Raw genomic sequence first — 21,065 nt, 5'->3', positions numbered from 1 at the left:
TCTTCACCTAGTTTGGGATATGCAGTAGAACCGAGCTTAACTTATGTTGAGAGTCTTGGTATAACCGATCCTTACCTATATTGGGATACATGGTAGAATCGATCTTAACTATTGTTGAGAGTCTTGGTAAAACCGATCCTTACCTGTATTGGGAATCATGGTAGAACTGATCCTAGCTTTTTTCGGGAGTCATGGTAGAACCGATCCCTACATATATTTGGAGACTTGGTAGAACCGATATTAACCTATGTTAGGAGTCATAGTAGAACCGGTCCCAAGAGCAAAACCGATCATGTATATTCACATATTACTTTACAATTTTGTGTGAGTTTGAAATTAGGGTTTGCTAAATAGGAAATTTCTAGATGTTGACATAATTTGGACATATAATTCTTATTTTTTATTGTTCAAAGATATTCCTTGATACTCAAGGAGATCCCAATCCGAAATATTGAGAATCTTTGAATTAAGATTTTCGATTATATGTTTTTGATTTTCCAGCAAATCAAACATATCTCTTGGAAAGTTATATTAATTAAGTGCTAAACTAATATTAGATATTTTCTAATGAGAGATTTCAGAATTACATGTTGGATATTAGTTGGAAATATGAAAACCGAAATTAGGTACTTACTGAATATCTTGAGAATATTTTCGGTTTTGGAATTTCCTTGTTGTCCAAACAACCATGGTCTATAAATAGTTGAGTTTGCATTTCTTGCAAACTATCCTAAGAGCCAGGCAAACTTCATTCGTGTTGTTTCCGGTGGAGCCGTCTATTTGGAGAGGAAAGTACCCTAATCGGGTGAAATCTCTTACAAAAACTCGTTTAAAGACTTTTGTTAGATCAAGAAGCTCTACGAGTACCGCTGGTGGGAAACTAGATAATTGCATTGTTATTTTAGTTTTCGATTATTGATTTGATTGACTAAAGGTTGTTGAAACTTTGGTTGCACCTAGTTTTTATTATTCTTTAGAGGCTTCTCTTTTGACATAAGGGTCACTCAAACTAGACCAAAGTATTGACGGGATCTTTAGAACTGTTTTTAGATTTAAAGACTACTTGTGATCATCCATTGTTAACCGACTCCGTTCTGTGTGCGATCGATCATAAGTGGATTCAAGTTTGTGGTGTGCGGGTACATAAGAAGGCAATTGAAGATTTGAAGACAAGAAGATTTTTCTTATTGTTGTCGTATCTCGTAATTTGTGCACACATCTTGATTGGTTGGGATCCGAATTAGGTCCGATTTATCTTTGATAAATTTTATCATATAGTCGTTTAGATCGGCAACTATCATTTGGTGGTATTCTTCAATATCCAAATTTGATAGTTGTGAATCTGAATCTAAGTTACTGATTTGGATTGATCTTACCCGACAAAGGAGTTTACTTGTTTAAACGGAAGAGCCTTTGTCAAAACTCAACGAATATCTTTCTAAAAGATTATTGGAGTAGTTAACAAATAGCTTTGATCTTTTACTGAATGGAAGACGATCAAAAGGAGTTGAATGCTTAAGACTTTACATCTGTAAATTAACTCAAGATAGTGTTATTCTGTCTTGGGATTCATGTATATGACCAGACGGTCGTATACGCGGGGATACTAAGGGAACTAAGTAACTAGGGTTAGATTACTTGGTCTCAACTATACGAAGTTGGCTTTGTTCTTTGTATAACCGCTTAAGAGTATTCAAAACTGGACTAGGACCCGAGGTTTTTCTGCATTTGCGGTTTCCTCGTTAACAATATCTTGTTGTGTCATTTACTTTGATTCCGCATTATAATTGTTTTATTTTAGCAAAGTAAATAACACTTGTAATTTAAATACTAATCACTTGACATTGGTCCTATAGTCAATCGGTCTTGTATCGTAACTATTGTCAAGTAACTACCTTGTTGTCGTATTGTCTCAAATTTGTCCATAGACGATCACACTTAGTATCGGACTTATAGGTTCAAACGAAAAAGCGTGGTGTATTTGGTTACCCTCGTAATTTCACTGAGGAGAGGCATTAACGCATTGGGCTAGCCATATCCTTACTCTGCATTTTTCCATTGAGGGCGAACCTAAACCTGTCCTCAAGAGATGGTTGTCCAGACACTAATAAGGGGTGTATGGATTCTCAAGAAGAGAGTCCTTATTACATCAAGGGTATGAGAAAAATATTTGTGGTTCCCATGATTGTCTTGTTTTGGTCATGTACAACAACCTTAATTGCACAAGCATGGGCTTACCTTCATTCCGAGAGTAGTCGTAAGAGGCGGAAGATCTACGTATGGTTTTGTACCCAAGACTTTCCAGAAATGAACCTTAGGTATCGATATGATAATTGGTTTAGGTAGGTGACTGGCCTAATAAGGGCACTTGTAGAGATTAGTGCGTGAGACCGCGATCCAAATTTTTTACTGACACACGGGATTCACCATCAATGTCAATCAATGAGAAATATAACATATCACAAGAGAGAAGCGAGTGGGAGATTACCTACTGTGAGAGGGACACCTCACAATCCGAGCTTCTAGAGATGAGTTTGGGAAGCACTGGGCACCATTGCGGTCATCCGAAAGTATGCATACCCCGTATATATGCATACCATATCATATTTGACATAGTTCTTGAGACTTTATATCTAAGGAAAAGTATTTAAACTGCCTAGAGTGTACATATCTAGTATGTTCACTTCCTAAATAAGTCTATTGATATCGTCAGAACAAGAATCAATAGTTGACAAATATCCTTTCTCTGTCAATAGATCTATTGAGATCATCAGCATACCAACCACATTTCATGCTTCAAAAAAATGAGAACATATTTCTCATAAATTTCATTCAGCTTAGAGACTTCCACAATATTAAGGGCAATTCAAAATTACAATTAACGCAACTCGGATTGCTTGGATTCCTGTCTTCCACAAAACCTTGGAACATACCTTGGAAAAATGTGAATGACCCAATTAGAAAGATATTAGACTTGACATTTTACACTTTTTTATTGGTTACTCCATAGGAGTTCAGTTGAAAAAGGGGACTATATTGCCTCTAGTTTCCATAAACTTTCATGTCCCTGGGTTCACAGTTGGCGGTATCCATCCTGACTGATAGACCTACTAGTCGAACAAAGACGAAATTCGGTATGTTTATTTTATTATCTTTGGTCGGTAAGGTTGAAATGACGAGTGTACCAAGTATACCATAATCTTTTCGATATCAACATGTATGACACATGCCTTGCGTGATCTAATGTAGACAAAGACTTCCAATAAGATAACAACCATAACGTGTGCACTTGGTATATAGAAAAAGTATCGAAACCGAACCTAACTATAGGGATCAAACCCAGTGTTTGATTAACGTACAAGTGTATTTACTTTAATTATAAAGAAAATCTAAATAATGCAGAAGTAAAGTAAATAACACATCACAATATTTTGTTAACGACTAAACCACAAATGCATGAAAACCCAGGACCTAGTCCAGTTTCTCATACTCTCAAAATTAAGCCGCTATACAAAGATTACTACCAACTTCGTATAGTTGAGACCAAGTAAATTAACTCCAAGTTACCTAGTTCCTTCAGTATCCCTGCACCTACTACCAATATGGTCAATGCACGTGAATCCTAAGATAAAGTCCATTATCTTAAGTTTCTTCACCGCTTGTGAAGACTTCAAGCACCCAACTCATTTGGATCGTATTCAGAAACAACAAAGGACTAATTTGTATTCGGAAACCTCTCTAAATATCAAGAAATAAAACAAAGATATATGTTAGGTTAACAAAAGATCTTCTGTTTAAATAATATAAACTCATTTCTTTAGTCTAGATCAACCAAGATCCAGATTATCAAGATAATGAGATCTAGGTTCACAACCTATCACATTCAGATCCTGGTATCAAAGGTTTTTGGTAGAGCATTGAGCGGATTCAAGCTAATCTTCACGATTTAATTACTCATCTAATTGACCATCAGGTCGATCAACAAATTATTACTCTAGTCACCAAACTTAGACTTCGATCAATAATTGTTATGACGGATGATTACAGTATTCCTTCTCCCGCCAGCATTCAAAATCCACCAAATTAGTCTGTTGCCAATTGTGGTGTGGGTCTACGGTCTGCTAGATTATTTTCTACTAGCAATCCTCGGAATAATTAATTTTTGGAGGAAAATAAGGAATTAACTTATATTTCAAAAAGAGGACTGTGAATATGCCACCGTGATCTTTCTTGGGTAGTTCCAATTCAGGTAACTCTACTTATTCGAATAGGTTTGATGTAATTGATTTAAATGGATCATTCTTCTGTTTCAACTCTTCGAGTCCAAGATATGTAGATGACAAAATATAGCATCTACCCGAGAATTGACAGTTAAAGAGTAATTAATAAAGTTGATACGTGAAATAAGACTCAATGTCTGATGTCGAAGACCTCAATTATATGTCCCAAGATCAAGCCATAAGTTTCCAAATACATAGAGACAGGAAAATAGACACGGAAGACCTGAGTCCATATGTGAAGCTAAGAAGAATCTCGAGGCTGTCAACTGAGTGAAGACGAGAAACAACTAAAGCTAATCCATTTGTTTCTTTCTATCTATCTATCTTAGCTCGTGCTAATCTTCTGTTGACTGACCAGTCTTTGGTTTGTCTTTCGCGTTTCATCTGTCGTGAAAAGCTAGATGTTATTGACGAAGAGGTGTCCCAGGTTCGAACAAGTGCAAGGTGGGAAAATATTATTGGGTCTCAGCCGTCACATGCTTGGTCATTTTACATGTCCCCATGTTCATACAATGTACAAATATCCCGAAAGGCTAAGAATGTAGACAAAATCATTTCATTAATAGAAATCAAACTTCAATATTTCTCCCTCCTATTTGAGTAGCTTCTAACCGCCTTATTCTAGAACCGACTTCGAAGATAATCAGAAAACCTAACTTGACATTGCCGGAAGACGATCTAGAGATCATAACTTAAAGTATTTACAGTGATTTAGTTCTCACATCAAAGACTACGATCATCAATTTGTGAAGGTATGCTTCTCGGTAGAGTTAACGCATCTTCATACAACTTAAGAATAACAGATAACCCAAAACAAAAATATCCTAACAACTTTAAAATATAAAAATAAAAAAGATAGACAAGGATCGACAGAAAAATCAACCTGAAAAACCCTTTATAATTCAAAAGCAATCATATTCCACTAATTATCACATAATATCGAAAAGAAAGACTCACATTATCATGCTTGTACGGAGGGGAGGAGGTGTGTGGAAGTGGGGTCGGTAGACTCCACTTGTTTCTGAAATTTTGTTTGATAGGCTTAGTATTTCCGCAACATATAATACATGAGGGGAAATATATAGTTGGTATCGCTTGATAAATTTGTTTCATATGGGTCAAAGTCCTAAAGTTTAGCAAAATTAAAACTTAGTTATAGACTATTTTACTATACCAAAATATCGTCCGACGCAATTTTCACTAGAATAAACCAAGACGAAGAACAAAAAATAAAGTTTGTTTGTCTTATGATGTTTTGATCAATGATGAAAGACTGATACTATGATAAGCATTTGTGTGATTAATTGTAGCTTTCATATTACTATAAGCTGCAATTTAATTATAGGATTAGAAAAAAAATATTTGGTGAATGTTTGGAATTTTTTTATTTAACCCCCTAACATAAATGTCATGGACTCCGGCTCCTTCCCTGATCTGCCGATCATTCGAAAAGAGCCTGACTCAATGAGTTATAGGGTTTACCTATCGAAGTCATGTAGTATCATTTAGAGTTTTAAACAACGGCTTTGCTAGATACACAGTGATTTAAGCACCGTGTGTTCATCGAGAGGGATCTGACGGTCCCAGATCCTGCGTTCTCAGTATCAGGAGGAGGGTGGGCAAGAGTGGGCCCCACCCCCCTCTCACATGGTGCTCACCACGATGCTTAAATCACGGTGCATCTATCACTTTTCGTTTAAACACACCTTTAAGGTGAAAGAGGGGTTTGAAAAAGCCTCATAACTTTGGATTTTATGCTCACTCTTCGTTTAAAAGCCCGATCGAAAGGAGATGAGACCAAAAAGTCTCCGCAGACCGAGAAAAAACCACACAAAAAAGAAGCGCCTCACATCCCATTCCCTGCACGTCTCTCGAAAGACGGGGACCAGAAAGAAAAAAAGATGTGAAAGACGATTTTTACCTGATCTGTTTTCTCGGTTCGTCGTGAACCACTGAATTATTCAAATATGTTGCGAGGACGAAGGATAAAATAGACTACTATAAAAATTTCTGAAACTTTTGGTGCTCAACTCAAAGACACCTGGGTAACAAAAACGAAAATTCGTGATAATAATTTTATAAAACTTACTACCAAGGATATAAAGCAGTTATATATTACTACTAAACTAACATAATATACTAATATTATGGAAATTGGTCAGCTTTTCTGTCTGCAAATGTCGTGCGAGTGACTACTTGAAGAGCGGGAACGTTCTGTTCAACAAAGCAAGCATGATAATTTTATTAATGGAATTAGTCAGCCTAGTGGGGACTAAATTAGTGATTGCGTTAATGCATGCTTCTGAAAACTTTCTAACCAAGAAGCTCACAACTTTATATGCAGTATATAGTAGTATTTCTTTTCGTCTGTTGCTCATACTTTTATACCAAATCAGCTTTTAAGGTATAACAATTTTACTTCCTGCGCGGAAACTGTTTGACCGATATGCGAATGTTAACATAGGCTTGGGCGGGCCACCGGTCTAGACTTAATTAATAGTTTATTCTCCATTAATCTGGGTGTTGTCGAACTACTTGCGAGCCAAAGGATCAGCATACCCACACATCCGAAACCAACAATATAATATATCCTGGAGTATTATCCAAACAACGAATACGAACAACATAACTTCAACCCTACTCCACCGGAGAAAGACCAAAATCGGAATCTCCAGTTCACCAGGGCCCTTTACAAAAACAAAAACAAAAAAACACGTCTTTGTCGAACACAACTCACAAGCATGAAGAAATGGAGCTTTCAACTTCAATTCCCCATCAGTAACACATTTCCTTATATCTCACATTTCAGGGTTCAGAAAATTCAAAAAAACTTTCCTTACAAATAATAAATTATGCGCCAGGACTGGTCCCCGTCCCCAAATTTTCTTGCTCCATAAATGTCACGCACTATATAGCTGGACTTATCAATATTGAATAGTATAAAGGACTGTATGTACCAAGTTTCAGAAAAGTTTTGAAAAAGCCTTAGCAGCAGATATACAAGTTTAATCTGTCGGTCTATCGGTGCTGTTTTCTTTGTTTCTCAGCCCCGAGACAGTGGCCGTCGCCGTGCCCTTTACTGCACCGGAAGGAGAAATCAAAGAACCAAATTGACTGCTCTTTTTCTATCTACAAGCTTCCTTTTCGCTGTAGAAAGCGTCGTGGGTCCCATGTTGCTTTGTGCGGGTCCCATTGACCTACATATTTGTCAGTTGTGCGCGTTCTTCAATCTTGTTTTCGAGAGTGTTGTGGGTCCCACAATTTCTTTTTTCCTCTCCTTCTTCTTCTTGAGTACAGTGTGTGACTTTGTATCACTCTTCTTCTTCTACTTCCCCCAATACTGCTAACATACGCAGTTCGTAAGCGTTTTCCTACTTCTGTCTTTCTCACTGTTGGGGGTGAAAATGTTGGTGAATGGAGCTTCTGCTGCTGCATCTCTGCTGTTTGCGCTGATTATTTTTCATGGAATTCTTCAGATGGCAATGGCACAAGGTACTTCTCTCTCTCTTTCAACTGGAAGAAGACAAAAATAGTACATTTCTGATACAATTTTTGAAACAATTTCTGGGTTTATGTTTGATTCTGTGTGAACTGTTTCTCAGATTTCTATTAAAAATAAGGTTGTTCTTTTTTATTTCTTTGTATTTTGGGGTTTGATTTGGGCTGCTACTTCATGGTCATGTAATTTTCATACTCTGTCCAAGTCATGAGACCCTTCAATGGGGACCAAATTGTACCGTCTCTCTTCCCTCTCTGTGCAAAGTGTGAAGTCAAGATCTCATATTCACAAATGATTGTACTAAAACCAATTACTGAGAAGGAACTTTTTAATTCTTTAGTTTGGGTGCATTTACTTTTAGTTTCCTGCATTATTCAATTTGATTTTTGGTATTTGGTATTCGCTTTAGTTCCCTATGGTGGTAAATGCTATGATTTCAAATTCGGATATCAAACTGCGTGGGTTTTGGTTTTGCAATTGGGTGAATTTGTTTCTGCTGTTAATTTTGGTGCAATTTAAATGATTGTATCTTCTGCTGCATGTTGACAGATTGCCCCCTAGATTTTAGTGCGTCGAATTTTACTCTGGCAGCCTCAGCATGCTCTAACAATGAAACTAGAGGAACATGTTGCCGTTACATCAATGCCTTGATTGCAATTTCGATTTCTCGTTATGCGAATTTAACAAGCAACATTGGGGCACCTCCGGAGTTGAGAGAGACTTGCCTTCGATCAGTTTCGCAATCCTTAGAATTGTATGGTACACCCCGAAATGCAACAGTCTTTTGTGGGCTTGGGACAAAAATTCGTGTCCATTACCAATGCAAGGGCCGTAAAACTGTAACGCAGATGCTCAAGTCACCGAGGTTTGGAGATGTTTCATCGAATTGCATAATGCCGCTTTCGGTGGAAAGTAATTGTAAGAAATGCTTGAATGCTAGTATTCTATACCTTCACCGCCTTGTAGGTGATGAAGCTAATGTTACATTGAGTAATTGTAGAGATGCAACATTTACTACTATTGCAAGCCAAGTTGACGTTGTGTCAGCCGTTGACACAGCAAGCTGCTTCTTTGGAATTCCTGGGATTGGAAGTATGTCAGGTACACAATTATGGTTGATCTCACTATTGCATTTAATTTATACTGATAAGCAGTTTGTTTCTGTTAAATGTTTTCACTTTTATTCTTCTTTGAAATTGTCTGCTTCATGCATATGGTTTGGAATTTAAGGAGTGTTCAAAGTCTACAAATCATGTGAAATGAAGTTTTCAATCTAGCATAGGTTTCTAGATGTTTATTTCCATACAACAAACCTCCCGAATCCTGATGATGTTTGTAAACCAATATACATGCAAAACTTGTTTGGATGTTCTAAGGTGATCCATTATGTTAACTGGTTTAAGTAGAACTATTGTTATGTATAACAATCAATTATAAGTAAGATGTTTCTGAAACTACAGTGGTAATTTCAGATAAATCTCCACCTTCTTTACCACCAATTATTTCTCCAAGCCAATTCCACGCTTCTAGCCCGAGTGAGCTCCCTTCAAAGGATCATCGCAATCATTACCGCCTCACAATAATCCCAGCTATTGGCATTTTCATTACATCAGTAGCTGTTCTGCTGCTAATAGTGATGATACTTCTAATCCGTAAAAAAAGCAGACAGCTAGAGGACTCGGAGGTTCCTGATAAAACCTCTTGGAAGGCCTTCCCTACTCGGTCATTCCGGAAACTTCAGGAAGGTGTGTTCATGTAACCTCTCTTGGCTATATTATGCGAGATGTTAGATACATAATTACATGTTTCTCATGTATATGATGGTACTTCATTCAGGTCCAGCATCCATGTTTAGGAAATTCAGCTACAAAGAAACAAAAAAGGCTACTAACAATTTCAACACAATCATTGGACAAGGTGGATTTGGAACTGTCTACAAAGCTCAGTTCAGTGATGGTTTTGTGGTTGCCGTTAAGCGAATGGACAAAGTCTCAGAACAAGCAGAGGATGATTTCTGTAGAGAGATAGAACTTCTTGGAAGACTCCATCATCGTCATCTTGTTTCTCTAAGAGGCTTCTGTGTTGATAGACGTGAAAGGTAATTTCTTTATTATTTTTATTTCAATCTCGAGTAAAGATGTTTATCAACTAGTGTTTGCTTCATCTCCTGCAGGTTTCTAATGTACGAGTACATGGAAAATGGAAGTTTAAAGGATCATCTTCATTGTATGTGCTTTCAGGAACTTACGCTAATATACTCAAAATTTCCCATTTCTAACTTCTTATAATATATATACCATCTTCCTCGGCAGCTACAGGGAAAACTCCTCTAAGCTGGCAGACCCGAATTCAAATTGCTATTGATGTTGCCAATGCTCTGGTAAATGTGTACTATCATGTTATTCGGTTGGAGCTACTAATTTGATCTTGGTGAATTGGACTAGTCACATGCAATTATCTCTATCTCACTGGGACCTATTTTATGTTCATACAGGAGTACCTCCATTTCTATTGTGAGCCTCCTCTATGTCACAGGGACATAAAGTCTAGCAACATTCTGCTGGATGAGAACTTTGTTGCAAAGGTAGTGAAATTGAGATGTTGAACATGTAGTATTTTTTATGAGAGAATATTCCCATAGGGAGGTCCATTATAGCATTGATATCAAGCCTTCAGTGTTATGAATTCAATTAAGAAATAACCTATATTTTCCTTTAACCAGGTTGCAGACTTTGGGCTTGCACATGCTTCAAAAACTGGAGCAATTAGCATTGAACCGATGAACACTGATATCCGGGGAACTCCAGGTTAGAATAATAGTTCTTCCAGGATTTATTTTTTAAGAATGATAAACTCCAAAGAGATCTTAATTGTAGACGGCATACAGGTTACATGGATCCTGAATATGTGGTTAATGAGGAGCTGACTGAGAAGAGTGATGTATACAGTTATGGGGTTCTTTTGCTAGAGTTAGTTTCTGGGAGACGTGCAATACAGGATGGCAGGAATCTAGTGGAATGGTCCCAGATATACATGGCAGATGAATCTAGGTTACCTGAATTAGTAGACCCAAATGTCGGAGAGTCCTTTGATCTAGAACAGCTTCTAACAATCGCCTCGATTATCCGCTGGTGCACTCAGAGAGAAGGAAGAGCAAGGCCTTCAATTAAGCAGGTTCTTAGGGTTCTATATGAGAGTTCAGATCCTATGCACATTGGGTTTGTGAATGCTATGGAAGATGGAGATTATGAAGGTGGAGAAAGAAGTAAGGGAAAGGTGCACAGAAGTGAAGTGATTTATCATAGTGGTGATGCAAGGTATCTTCCTTCTTCTTCAAGTACAACTAGGTCTTACTGTAGCAGGAGCTTCTTACTTGAATCTGGCTCACCATGATCTCCTCATTTTTATTCCATTGTTCTTGAGAGGCATTCCTCGGCACTTCAACAACTTAATAGAAGCATCCGTCGGCACTTCAACAACTTAATTAAGTGAGGAAATTTAAAATTTGAATCGGGTAAAAATTAGTCTTTGGTGGGATCATGCACCTCTATTTTTTGTCAAGAGGAATGTGTTCCTCTTCTCTTCAGGTATGTGTAAGCTGTACAACTTTGTGTCAAGGCTTTCCTTATTTTTCACTCTAGAATATCAAGATCTAAAAATATCGAGATTGTCAGCACCCTTGTTATGGATGTCGAGGAATGGCCTTCTTCTTGTTATTGTGTACTAACTAGTAAATATCATTTTTGGAGGTAACAACATATGTGGTGTCTTTCTTTGCATTCTATCTTATATATAATTGCATTTTCTTATCAGTTACTTTTCTTATCATTATTTAATTTGCTTTTATGTGATTACGTGTTCCATAGTGTGAGTTACCTTTTAGTAATATGGATTCATGAATCACATTCACAATCGGGCAGAAAGCAGGGTAGTAATTCAAATTTATTCACAAACAACAAATTTCTCCTTCTTGTTTTTTCTCGTGTTCTTATAGTAAAATCACAAGAAGAAGACTTGATTGGCACGTATTTTAGCGGATACAGTTGCATACGATGCCACTTTGCTGTCTAACTTCAGCCGCCCTCAGTGGATCCAGACTTCTGCAAGAATTATAATGTGGTTCGTGATGTGGAATCCTCCACCTCTGGCCTAAAGGTATGTTTATGATATAATAATTTGTTGCTTTAAGGCTTTGCTTATCCTAGAATGTTAAGAAGCTTTAGATTATTAGTCATTGCTGACAGCATGTAAGAAGTCGTCTGTTTCTTTTTGTTTTCTTGGTGCTATGATTTTTAGAGCAGATGAGAGATTAATAAAGTTCTTTTGGCTTTTATTATTGGATATATATAGGCCACCCCAGATAAATTGCTGTTCTCGTTTTCTTTGATTTAAGGGTTGGCTGTACTTTAGAGTCCCTGACATTAGTTGGCTGATTGCAGTACTGCGCTGTTTGTGTGGCTATTCAAAGTTTAACTTTCCCCTCAAAGAAGTTCAGAACTAGAGAAATTAGCATACAGTTAGCAAATTCTGAGAATTAAGAAAATAATTGTGTTTGGCCATGGCTAATATAGGACTAGATACATAGTAATAATGTTGATTGTCTCATTTAAGAAAGCTAGAAGCTTGCCTACTTCTCCATCAGTCCCAATGCTAAGTACAATCCATTTTTCTGGCCCTTGCTAGTAAAGGCAAGAGTGTTCGCTCTATTTGCATAGGCATGCCGTTAGGGACCTTCAAAATTGCTTGATATACAAAATTGTCATCTCCTCCGTTTCACAGCCCCACTGAAGTTATTTACTCTTGGAAGACCAGTTTTTGTGGATCATACAGCACCGGAGGTATGGTAGTTGAGGTGAGGACGGAGGAGTAGTTTCTAGGGTACTCTATTGGCTTCATCTGGTGATAACACCCATCTGCTTGTTGTTGTCTTTTAACTTTCTACATAGACTCTAGACATAGTCTTGGAATTCCTTATCAGAGATGAGGCCAGGATCCAAAGCTTTGATTCAGTTAATATGGCCCACCCCTTGTAACCAGGAAAAAGAAGGAATGCCCATCCCAAATTTTTATGGGATGTCAGCCAATCCAATTAATCGATACGGATTTTGATAGGGATTTTTGTAGTCGTAATTGCTGAATGAATGGCCACTGGACTCTAATCCTTGTGAACTACCCTGTAGAAATGCTGCTACTCTACTTGCCAGCAGTATTAGGTACTACCATTGATATGCCACAGTATAATGAATAATCAGTCACCAACTCATAAGAGTCCCATGATCGGCCTATTTGAGGCAACTGCTGCCAGCCTGCCAGCATATCCTCACCCGGACCTTAGATATCTGAATTTTGAACACCAGGGCTGATAGAATCAGGTCCTCCAAATGAAAAATAAGCCACTTAGGAGTTGGTCATGTACCTAAATTTTTTTCCCCCAAACCTCTTCGCGGTCACCATGTAATTTAATGCAGCCCTGGCATTGGTTGGTTACCAGGCCAGGCTGGGTATGGTATAGTCTTCTGAGTTAAGAATCAACTATAGCATGTGCGCTATCACTGGAAACCTCAGATGAGCTGGTAAATTCTCCAGGTTAGATAGCTGATGTGTTGATAGTTGCATTACATGGTTGTTGTAGTAGTAGTAGAGCAGAATTTCCTTGTCAGAGATTGATGATTATGAATATGATGTGATTGGCACAAGAAGTAGTACTAGTAACAATAGATGGTGCCGCTAGAGAGGATATGGCTTTCTTAACTTAGTCTTCATTTCTTGAGAAAGATTGTACGAAGAGAAAATAAGGAGCGCTTTATGTATGATATTAGAAGTAATCCCACGTTTTTATCGGTGATCTTTTCTTGTAGTTCATCATTACAAATGTTAACTACAGATTCTTAAAATCCCTGTTTGATCTTTGTTATACATATGAATTTAAACTAAGAGGAATGAAATTCATCTGTCGGTGAAAGTTTCCATACTCCTTAAAAAATTTGGTTTCTTACTGGCGATTCTTTTCCGTCAAGTTGTTTTTGCTTGTGTTTTTTCCGACCAGTCAATTAGTGGGATAACTGTAGACGGGTCATGATGTTCATAATTTGACAAAATTAGATTAAGTCCTGCAGTATGTATTATGCATTTCTCCTTGTTGTATCTTGCTATATTCTTATTGTAAATATCAGAAGGAAGACAGGTGATGGAAAAATTGAAGAACTTAATCAGTGCAAATCAGGATGTGATGTTTGCAGAAACATTAGGAGGCCCTGCGGAAGAACTTCTAAACAGGTCTTACATTACTTGATCATCATACAAAAACCAACGAAAAAAAAAGGTGTGGTGACTGTTAGTAGAGCTATTATCTGTTCCTGCCTACTCTTGTGCTCATGACTTCTTTGAATTCTGAATGTTTGATCCAAGTCAGACGGCAGGTTGACATATATTGTCCATGCATGGACAAGTCGGTTATGCTGAAGCCTGAAAGCTTTCTCAAATCGGCAGAAGTGGTACTCTAACATCCTTGACTTTGTGAAAGTTATACCTCCTACTAGATCAAATGAAATGCTGAACTTCTTTGTATTTATGAGAACATTTGTCATGGGTTTTGCATTGTTTTATTAAGAGATGAACTGCTAAATTTAAAGAACTTACCTGGTGTTGTTTCTGCTTATCCAAACAAGATTACTGAGTTAGATAGGCGCATACATTTGGATTCCTCTCTCTTAATTCTGCCAATGGTCTTTGGCAGGCTTCCAACAACAATGAAAATGTAATAACCGGTTTGGTTAATTTTGGGTCTCTGGCCAGAGAATTGGAGCTTCAAGGACGATGGAATGACTGAAGAAGTGATTCTGCGAGGTGCGTGAAGACTTCAATTCTTCCATCATGTGTACCCGAAAGTGATCGACGCTCAATGCTTTAACAGCAGTGTGATCGCTGCCAATCCTGGTCTCAATCGCTATGAAACTCACCAAGACACGAAGAAGGTCATGGTATCCACACTTCATCTTCTGCTGCTGGGAACTAAGCACAAGATGCATCATTCTTTGGATATGCTGATGGTGCTGCGAGAGGTTCTCCTGCTGCTGCAGGAGTTTCGCTACAAGCTGATGGTGCTGATATGAAGATCCAATTGCTATTTGCAGTGACGGAGAGGGGTGATTTTGTCTCTTCATTTGCGAGGAACCAAGGACCATACCTGATACTTGGAATTCCTTCTCACTACTGGGGTTGTCTTGTCGTGCAATTAATATTCATCAAAGGAATCTTAGGATGAAATTCACGGGTGTTACTAGCAAGAGTCAGCAATTCATAGGTACTAATATTTCAGAAGTTGCAGGAGTTATATTTTGTCTCCAATAATATGCAATTCCTTGACAATGGATAATTCTCCTCTGCTGGAGTAGTACTCGGTCCACTTGAAGCTCCAAAATTGATCAGTTATCTGAAGGCTAATCCTTGGCCTATTGTGAGGCTGACATTCTTAGAAACCCAGGGCCTACTAACTAACCTCAAAATCCTGCTCGGAAGGATAGTGTTGTCCAAGGTTTATAAACTTCATAAATAAAGATGGTTTAAAAAAGTTTTAAAAACTTTACACTTCCAGATTTATCCTGTAACTCTCAAACCAGATATAAGGGCATCATCACCAGGAAGAAAAGTTGTTTTCATGGATTCGTCCCAATTTATAACACAAACATTTGAATCAGAGATACCTATAATGATTTCATCCCAGCAACTTACGGGATCAGGTTAAGTTGATCCTAACAAGGCTCTTAATCCTGGCTTGGTTTATGATTTAAGCACCCAAGATTATGCAAACTACTTTGCTTAATGAATTGCATCAAAGGACAGTTGTAAATTTCTTGTTTTGTTCAGGTGCAATGGTGGCTTTTTCAGGACTGCCATTTTTATGAGGCTTTCTGAAAATCGTCTCATGAAATGGGAGTTGGCAATTCTTAACTGTTCTACACTTCTTTATCATAAAGCTTCTCTTGCACCCTGTTCACTCTAGTCTTGTTTGTTCTGTACGTTTTAACTATGCGATGGAGCTAATAACTAAGAAGCTTTCAGGTAAGTAATACTATCCCAAAAAATGATTCGGTTTATTCCCTTGTTTTTTATTTAGTTAACTCTAGGAACGTTAAATTCAAAGGTATGGATTAGGAGGTAGACAATAAGATGAGGACAAATGTGATGAAAAATATTGGAGAGGAAATCAATGTTGATTTAGGCTGGCAATGAGGAACTTTGAAGGTGACTTTCTTTATCCTTTTCGGCATACCACTTACTATATAAGTATGGTTTGACGGAGTCCAGTGATTATCATCCCTTCATCATAAACGAAAAGCTAAAATGAGGGTGTTTACTAGAACCACTCTACTCATCTTGTGCTCATGTTTTCTTTCAATTCTTCTACAGGTAGAATCCACCTTAGCAGAAGACAAGTTGGCGTACATCATCCACATGGACAAATCTGTCATGCCGAATACTTTTGCAAATCATGAGAATTGGTACTCATCCGTCCTCCAATCTGCTAGTGTTTCTTCTGCTTCATCAAATACGGCGCCAAATCTTCTTTACATTTATGACAATGCTTTTCATGGATTTAGTGTGGTTCTATCGAAAGATGAACTAGAATCCTTGAAAAACACTCCTGGTTTTGTCTCTGCTTATGCAGACAAAATGGCTAAGCTAGATACAACACATACATTTGAATTTCTATCACTTAATCCTTCTAATGGTATTTGGCCGGCGTCAAATTACGGTGAAGATGTCATCATTGGTATGATTGACACTGGAGTTTGGCCAGAGAGTGACAGCTTTAAAGACGATGGAATGACTGAAATTCCTGCAAGGTGGAAGGGGATTTGTGAGTCAGGTGAACAGTTCGACCCTTCAATGTGTAATAAGAAACTTATCGGTGCAAGAAAATTTAACAAGGGGGTGATTGGAGCAAATCCTGGGGCCAATATTACCATGAACTCTCCAAGAGACGTTGAAGGTCATGGTTCACACACTTCATCAACTGCTGCTGGAAACTATGTCAAAGACGTCTCAGTTCTTGGATATGCCAAAGGAACTGCAAGAGGAGTTGCTCCTGCTGCTAGGCTTGCAATGTACAAAGTTCTTTGGGAAAATGGTGAAGGCCGCTATGCCTCTGACGTTCTTGCTGGTATGGATCAAGCAATTGCTGATGGCGTCGATGTCATTTCAATTTCGATGGGTTTTGATAACGTCCCTATTTATGAAGATCCAATAGCGATAGCATCATTTGCAGCCATGGAAAAGGGTGTGGTTGTTTCGTCTTCTGCTGGAAATGCAGGACCGTCTTTGAGTAGCCTTCACAATGGGATTCCGTGGCAGCTCACAGTTGCAGCAGGCTCTATCGACCGCCAATTTGGCGGAACTGTGCTTCTTGGCGATGAAAAAATCATCTTTGGTTCATCCGTATACACCGGAACGGTAGAGGTTGTGAACAGGCCGTTTATCTATGACAAAGAAATCTCAGCATGCAATTCATCGGCATTGCTGTCGAAAGTCCAGAATTTAGTTGTCATTTGCGATGACACTGGTAACTTATATAATCAAGTTCAGCAGCTAATCAATGCGAAGGTTGTCGCAGGTATTTTTATCACAAGCTCTTCCCCAGAACTTGATATTGGCGATTTAGACTACCCCGCGGTATTCGTTACCCAAACTGAAGCACCCATAGTGATCAATTATGCCAAGGACAATCTAACGCCGAAAGTGACAATACTATTTCAACAAACCATCTTAGGAACAAAACCTGCACCTACTGTGGCTAGTTACACCTCCAGGGGACCTTCGCCAAGCTATCCTGGTGTCCTAAAACCAGATCTAATGGCACCAGGAACAAATGTTTTGGCAGCATGGATTCCAGATAGCAAAAACTCCACCAATTTAAACAAAAATTACATCATGATCTCTGGAACATCCATGGCATGTCCTCATGCATCAGGTGTTGCTGCGCTAATGAAGGCTGCACACCCGGATTGGAGTGCAGCTGCTATCCGGTCTGCAATGATGACTACAGCAAACCCATTAGATAACACCAATAATCCAATCAACGATGAAGGTAGCATAAATTTAGATCATGCTAGTCCTCTTGCTATGGGATCAGGTCAAGTGGATCCTAACAAGGCTGTTGACCCCGGTTTGGTTTATGACTTGGGAACCCAAGATTATGTCAACCTTCTTTGCTCAATGAATTACACAAGGGAACAGATGTTAACAATCACCAGGTCAACGACTTACGACTGTTCTAAGCCGTCTACGGATCTGAATTACCCATCTTTCATCGTTTTGTCAGTTGATTCTACATCAACAGTTCAGGAATTCCGAAGAGTAGTCACATATGTAGGTGACGGGCCATCAACTTACAAAGCCAAGCTGACAGCGCCGAGGGGATCAAAAGTCACTGTGGTACCTGATACACTTTTGTTTAATGCAAAGTATGAACAACAAAGCTATGTTCTGACAGTGTACAAGAGGAAGAATGGGATAATGTCTTATGGTTCTCTAGTTTGGTTTGATGAAGGAGAGAAGCATACAGTTAGAAGCCCTATAGTAACAGTCTAGTAAATAATCATAATTCTGGTGCAGAGCTGCAATAATTGGTCAAATAAATGTTTGCTTAGCTACTCATATTGACTCATGTCTTAGTACAAGTTAGTCAATTGATCATGGGTTTTGAATCGATTTCCAAATTGGTTCTTATGTTTCGCATTTACAACTATGAACTGCTAGAAAAGATGATAACAGAGATAAAAATCAACACAAAAACAGAAGTAACTAGAAGTTATCTGAAAGATAAGTTGTCGAACATCCAACAAAAAAATGCCAGTCCACCAGAATGCACAAGGGTCTTGATCAGAATATGTATTGCACCCACCATCGCCTGTTTGGTTAAGGTAATGGGACTTCTTCATTACTATCTTACACTTATTCACATCTATGTGGGATACATATATCGTTCACATGGATTTATCTGCTATGCCAAAAGCTTCCTCTGATCACCATAACTGGTACGCTTCAGCTCTATCATCCGTTCGCCATTATCCACAGATATCAACCACTGCTACCACCCGTTCTATGGACATTATCTATACTTATAGTAATGTTATGCATGGATTTAGTGCAAGTCTTTCTTTATCTGAGCTAGAATCAGTTAGAAACTTACCTGGTTTTGTTTCTTCATATCGTGATTTACTTGTTCGAGTCGATACAACTCGTGCTCCTCAGTTCTTGAATTTAAATTCCAACTATGGTGCATGGCCGACATCAAACTACGGCGAAGATGTCATAATTGGTGTAGTTGATACCGGAGTTTGGCCCGAGAGTAAGAGTTACAGTGACGAAGGACTGGGTGAAATTCCGTCTAGATGGAAAGGAGAATGTATGGAGGGAACTGAATTCAGTTCTTCTATGTGCAATAAGAAGCTCATTGGAGCTAAATTCTTCAACAAGGGTCTGATTAGTAATATGCCAAATATAACAATCACAATGAATTCTACACGGGACACATACTTCATCCACCGCTGCAGGGAGTTTTGTCGAAGGTGTATCGTACTTCGGATATGCCAACGGGACAGCAAAAGGAATGGCACCAATGGCCCGTGGGAGGAAGGTGCATTCTCGTCTGATATTATTGCTGCTATTGATCAAGCAATTGCAGATGGGGTGGATGTTATTTCCTTATCCCTTGGCCATTGCCACCTTTGCAGCAATGGAGAAAGGAATTTTCGTTGCGACTTCTGCCGGCAATGAAGGCCCTTGGTTTGGAACTTTGCACAACGGAATACCATGGGTACTTACGGTAAGTGCAGGTACCATTGATCGTGAATTTAACGGAGTTGTAACTCTAAGTAACGATTTTCGGTTCATCTCTTTACTCGTTAAATTCATCTTTGAGTAAAGCACCGTTAATGTTCATGAACACATGCAACAGTACAAAAGATTTGAAAGAAGTCGGATACAAAATCGTTGTTTGTGTGGACACAGATGATTCAGTTGGTGGGCAAGTTGATAATGTTGCTGGTGGTCTCTTCATATCCAACACTACTCTCATAGACTTCTTCTTAGAAAGTTCATTTCCAGCAGTTTTCATAAACCCAAAAGATGGTCAATCCATCTTGAACTACATGAAAATGAATTCAGATCCAAGTGCCAGCTTACAATTTCAAAAGACTCGTCTTGGTAGAAGAAGAAATAAGCCTGCACCAAGAGTAGCCGATTACAGTTCTAGAGGTCCATCACATAGTTGCCCTTTTGTCTTAAAACCCGATATCATGGCTCCTGGAACTTTAGTTTTAGCAGCATGGCCTAGAACTACTGTGGCACCGGTTCTCGTTTATTATACAGCGACTACAACCTCTTATCTGGAACATCCATGTCGTGCCTGCAGATGGCAGGTATTGGAGCGCTTCTAAAAGGTGTACATCCTGAATGGAGCGCAGCTGCTATTCGATCCGCCTTAATGACCACAGCCGATACCTTAGACAACAGTAACAGTTTTATAAAAGATATCGGAGATAATTACCAACCTGCGTCACCTCTTGCTATGGGGTCCGGTCATGTTAACCCCAACAAAGCCATGGATCCTGGGCTAATATACGACACAAATGCGGAAGATTATGTTAACCTTCTTCTCCTCTGAATATCTTCATCTTTCATGGAATCTCATAACCTTATTAGGTGGTCATACCAGTCACGAGGCTATTACCCGTTTGACACTTCATTTAGAGACAGAGGAGAAGATTTGTTTTTGGCAGACAGAAAAGATTAATGGTTAGAAATTGTTCAAGAATGCTAGAATTTTGTGACTTTTTGTGCAATTTTAACAGGGACCGAAGATTTCGATTTTAGCTTAGTTTCGTGGACATACCAATCATACAGACCATCTATTTTATAGTGAATCTACAATGAAATTTAGAGCCGGGAATATATAATATATAGAGTCCGAGCAACAGCGATAAAAAAAATTGTTGGAACCCAACGCTGTATCGGACTTGCTGATATTTTTTGTTTTATGAGAATACCTAACCATTGCACCATATTAGAAGAGTTAAACTGTGTTGAGGGAGGACCGTGCATATTTGGAATCCAATTATCTTTCCAAATATGTACAGACTTATCATTACCAATTTCCCAAACATAATTTTTTTTGATTATGTCCAGGTTTGTACAGATTCCCTTCCAAATCCAAGAGCCATGCTTAGACACACTATCACACAAAGGATTAGAATTCATAAAGTATTTTCCCCTAAGAACACAAG

The 21,065-nt window shown here is 38.4% G+C and overlaps 2 protein-coding genes and 1 pseudogene across 5 annotated transcripts; all 3 read left to right on the top strand.

Annotated features, from left to right (window-relative positions):
• Window positions 1-7,586: 7,586 nt before the first annotated feature.
• LOC113346666 (probable receptor-like protein kinase At1g49730) lies at window positions 7,587-11,537 on the top strand. The gene is made up of 9 exons (XM_026590150.1): window positions 7,587-7,772; window positions 8,329-8,880; window positions 9,252-9,524; window positions 9,616-9,877; window positions 9,953-10,005; window positions 10,092-10,159; window positions 10,274-10,363; window positions 10,502-10,586; window positions 10,667-11,537. The coding sequence occupies exons 1-9, from the start codon at window positions 7,685-7,687 to the stop codon at window positions 11,170-11,172; spliced, it is 1,977 nt and encodes a 658-aa protein (XP_026445935.1). The 5' UTR covers window positions 7,587-7,684; the 3' UTR covers window positions 11,173-11,537.
• Window positions 11,538-14,759: 3,222 nt separating this feature from the next.
• Window positions 14,760-18,536, top strand: LOC113346665 (subtilisin-like protease SBT1.8). Of its 4 annotated transcripts, XM_026590149.1 has the most exons (3): window positions 14,760-15,518; window positions 15,646-16,023; window positions 16,189-18,536. In XM_026590149.1, exon 3 carries the CDS (start codon window positions 16,234-16,236, stop codon window positions 18,367-18,369), a length of 2,136 nt encoding a protein of 711 aa, XP_026445934.1. In that variant the 5' UTR covers window positions 14,760-15,518; window positions 15,646-16,023; window positions 16,189-16,233; the 3' UTR covers window positions 18,370-18,536. The 4 variants fall into 4 exon arrangements, with proteins under 4 accessions (XP_026445934.1, XP_026445933.1, XP_026445932.1 ...); XM_026590148.1 differs by having other exon boundaries at window positions 14,760-15,840; XM_026590147.1 differs by having other exon boundaries at window positions 14,760-16,023.
• A 180-nt stretch (window positions 18,537-18,716) lies between these two features.
• LOC113350595 lies at window positions 18,717-20,446 on the top strand (annotated as a pseudogene).
• The last annotated feature ends 619 nt before the right edge of the window (window positions 20,447-21,065 follow it).

This window comes from Papaver somniferum, chromosome 2, assembly GCF_003573695.1.
Source record: "Papaver somniferum cultivar HN1 chromosome 2, ASM357369v1, whole genome shotgun sequence".
Taxonomy (NCBI): Eukaryota; Viridiplantae; Streptophyta; class Magnoliopsida; order Ranunculales; family Papaveraceae; genus Papaver; species Papaver somniferum.
This window is presented reverse-complemented; position numbering and strand designations above follow the sequence as displayed.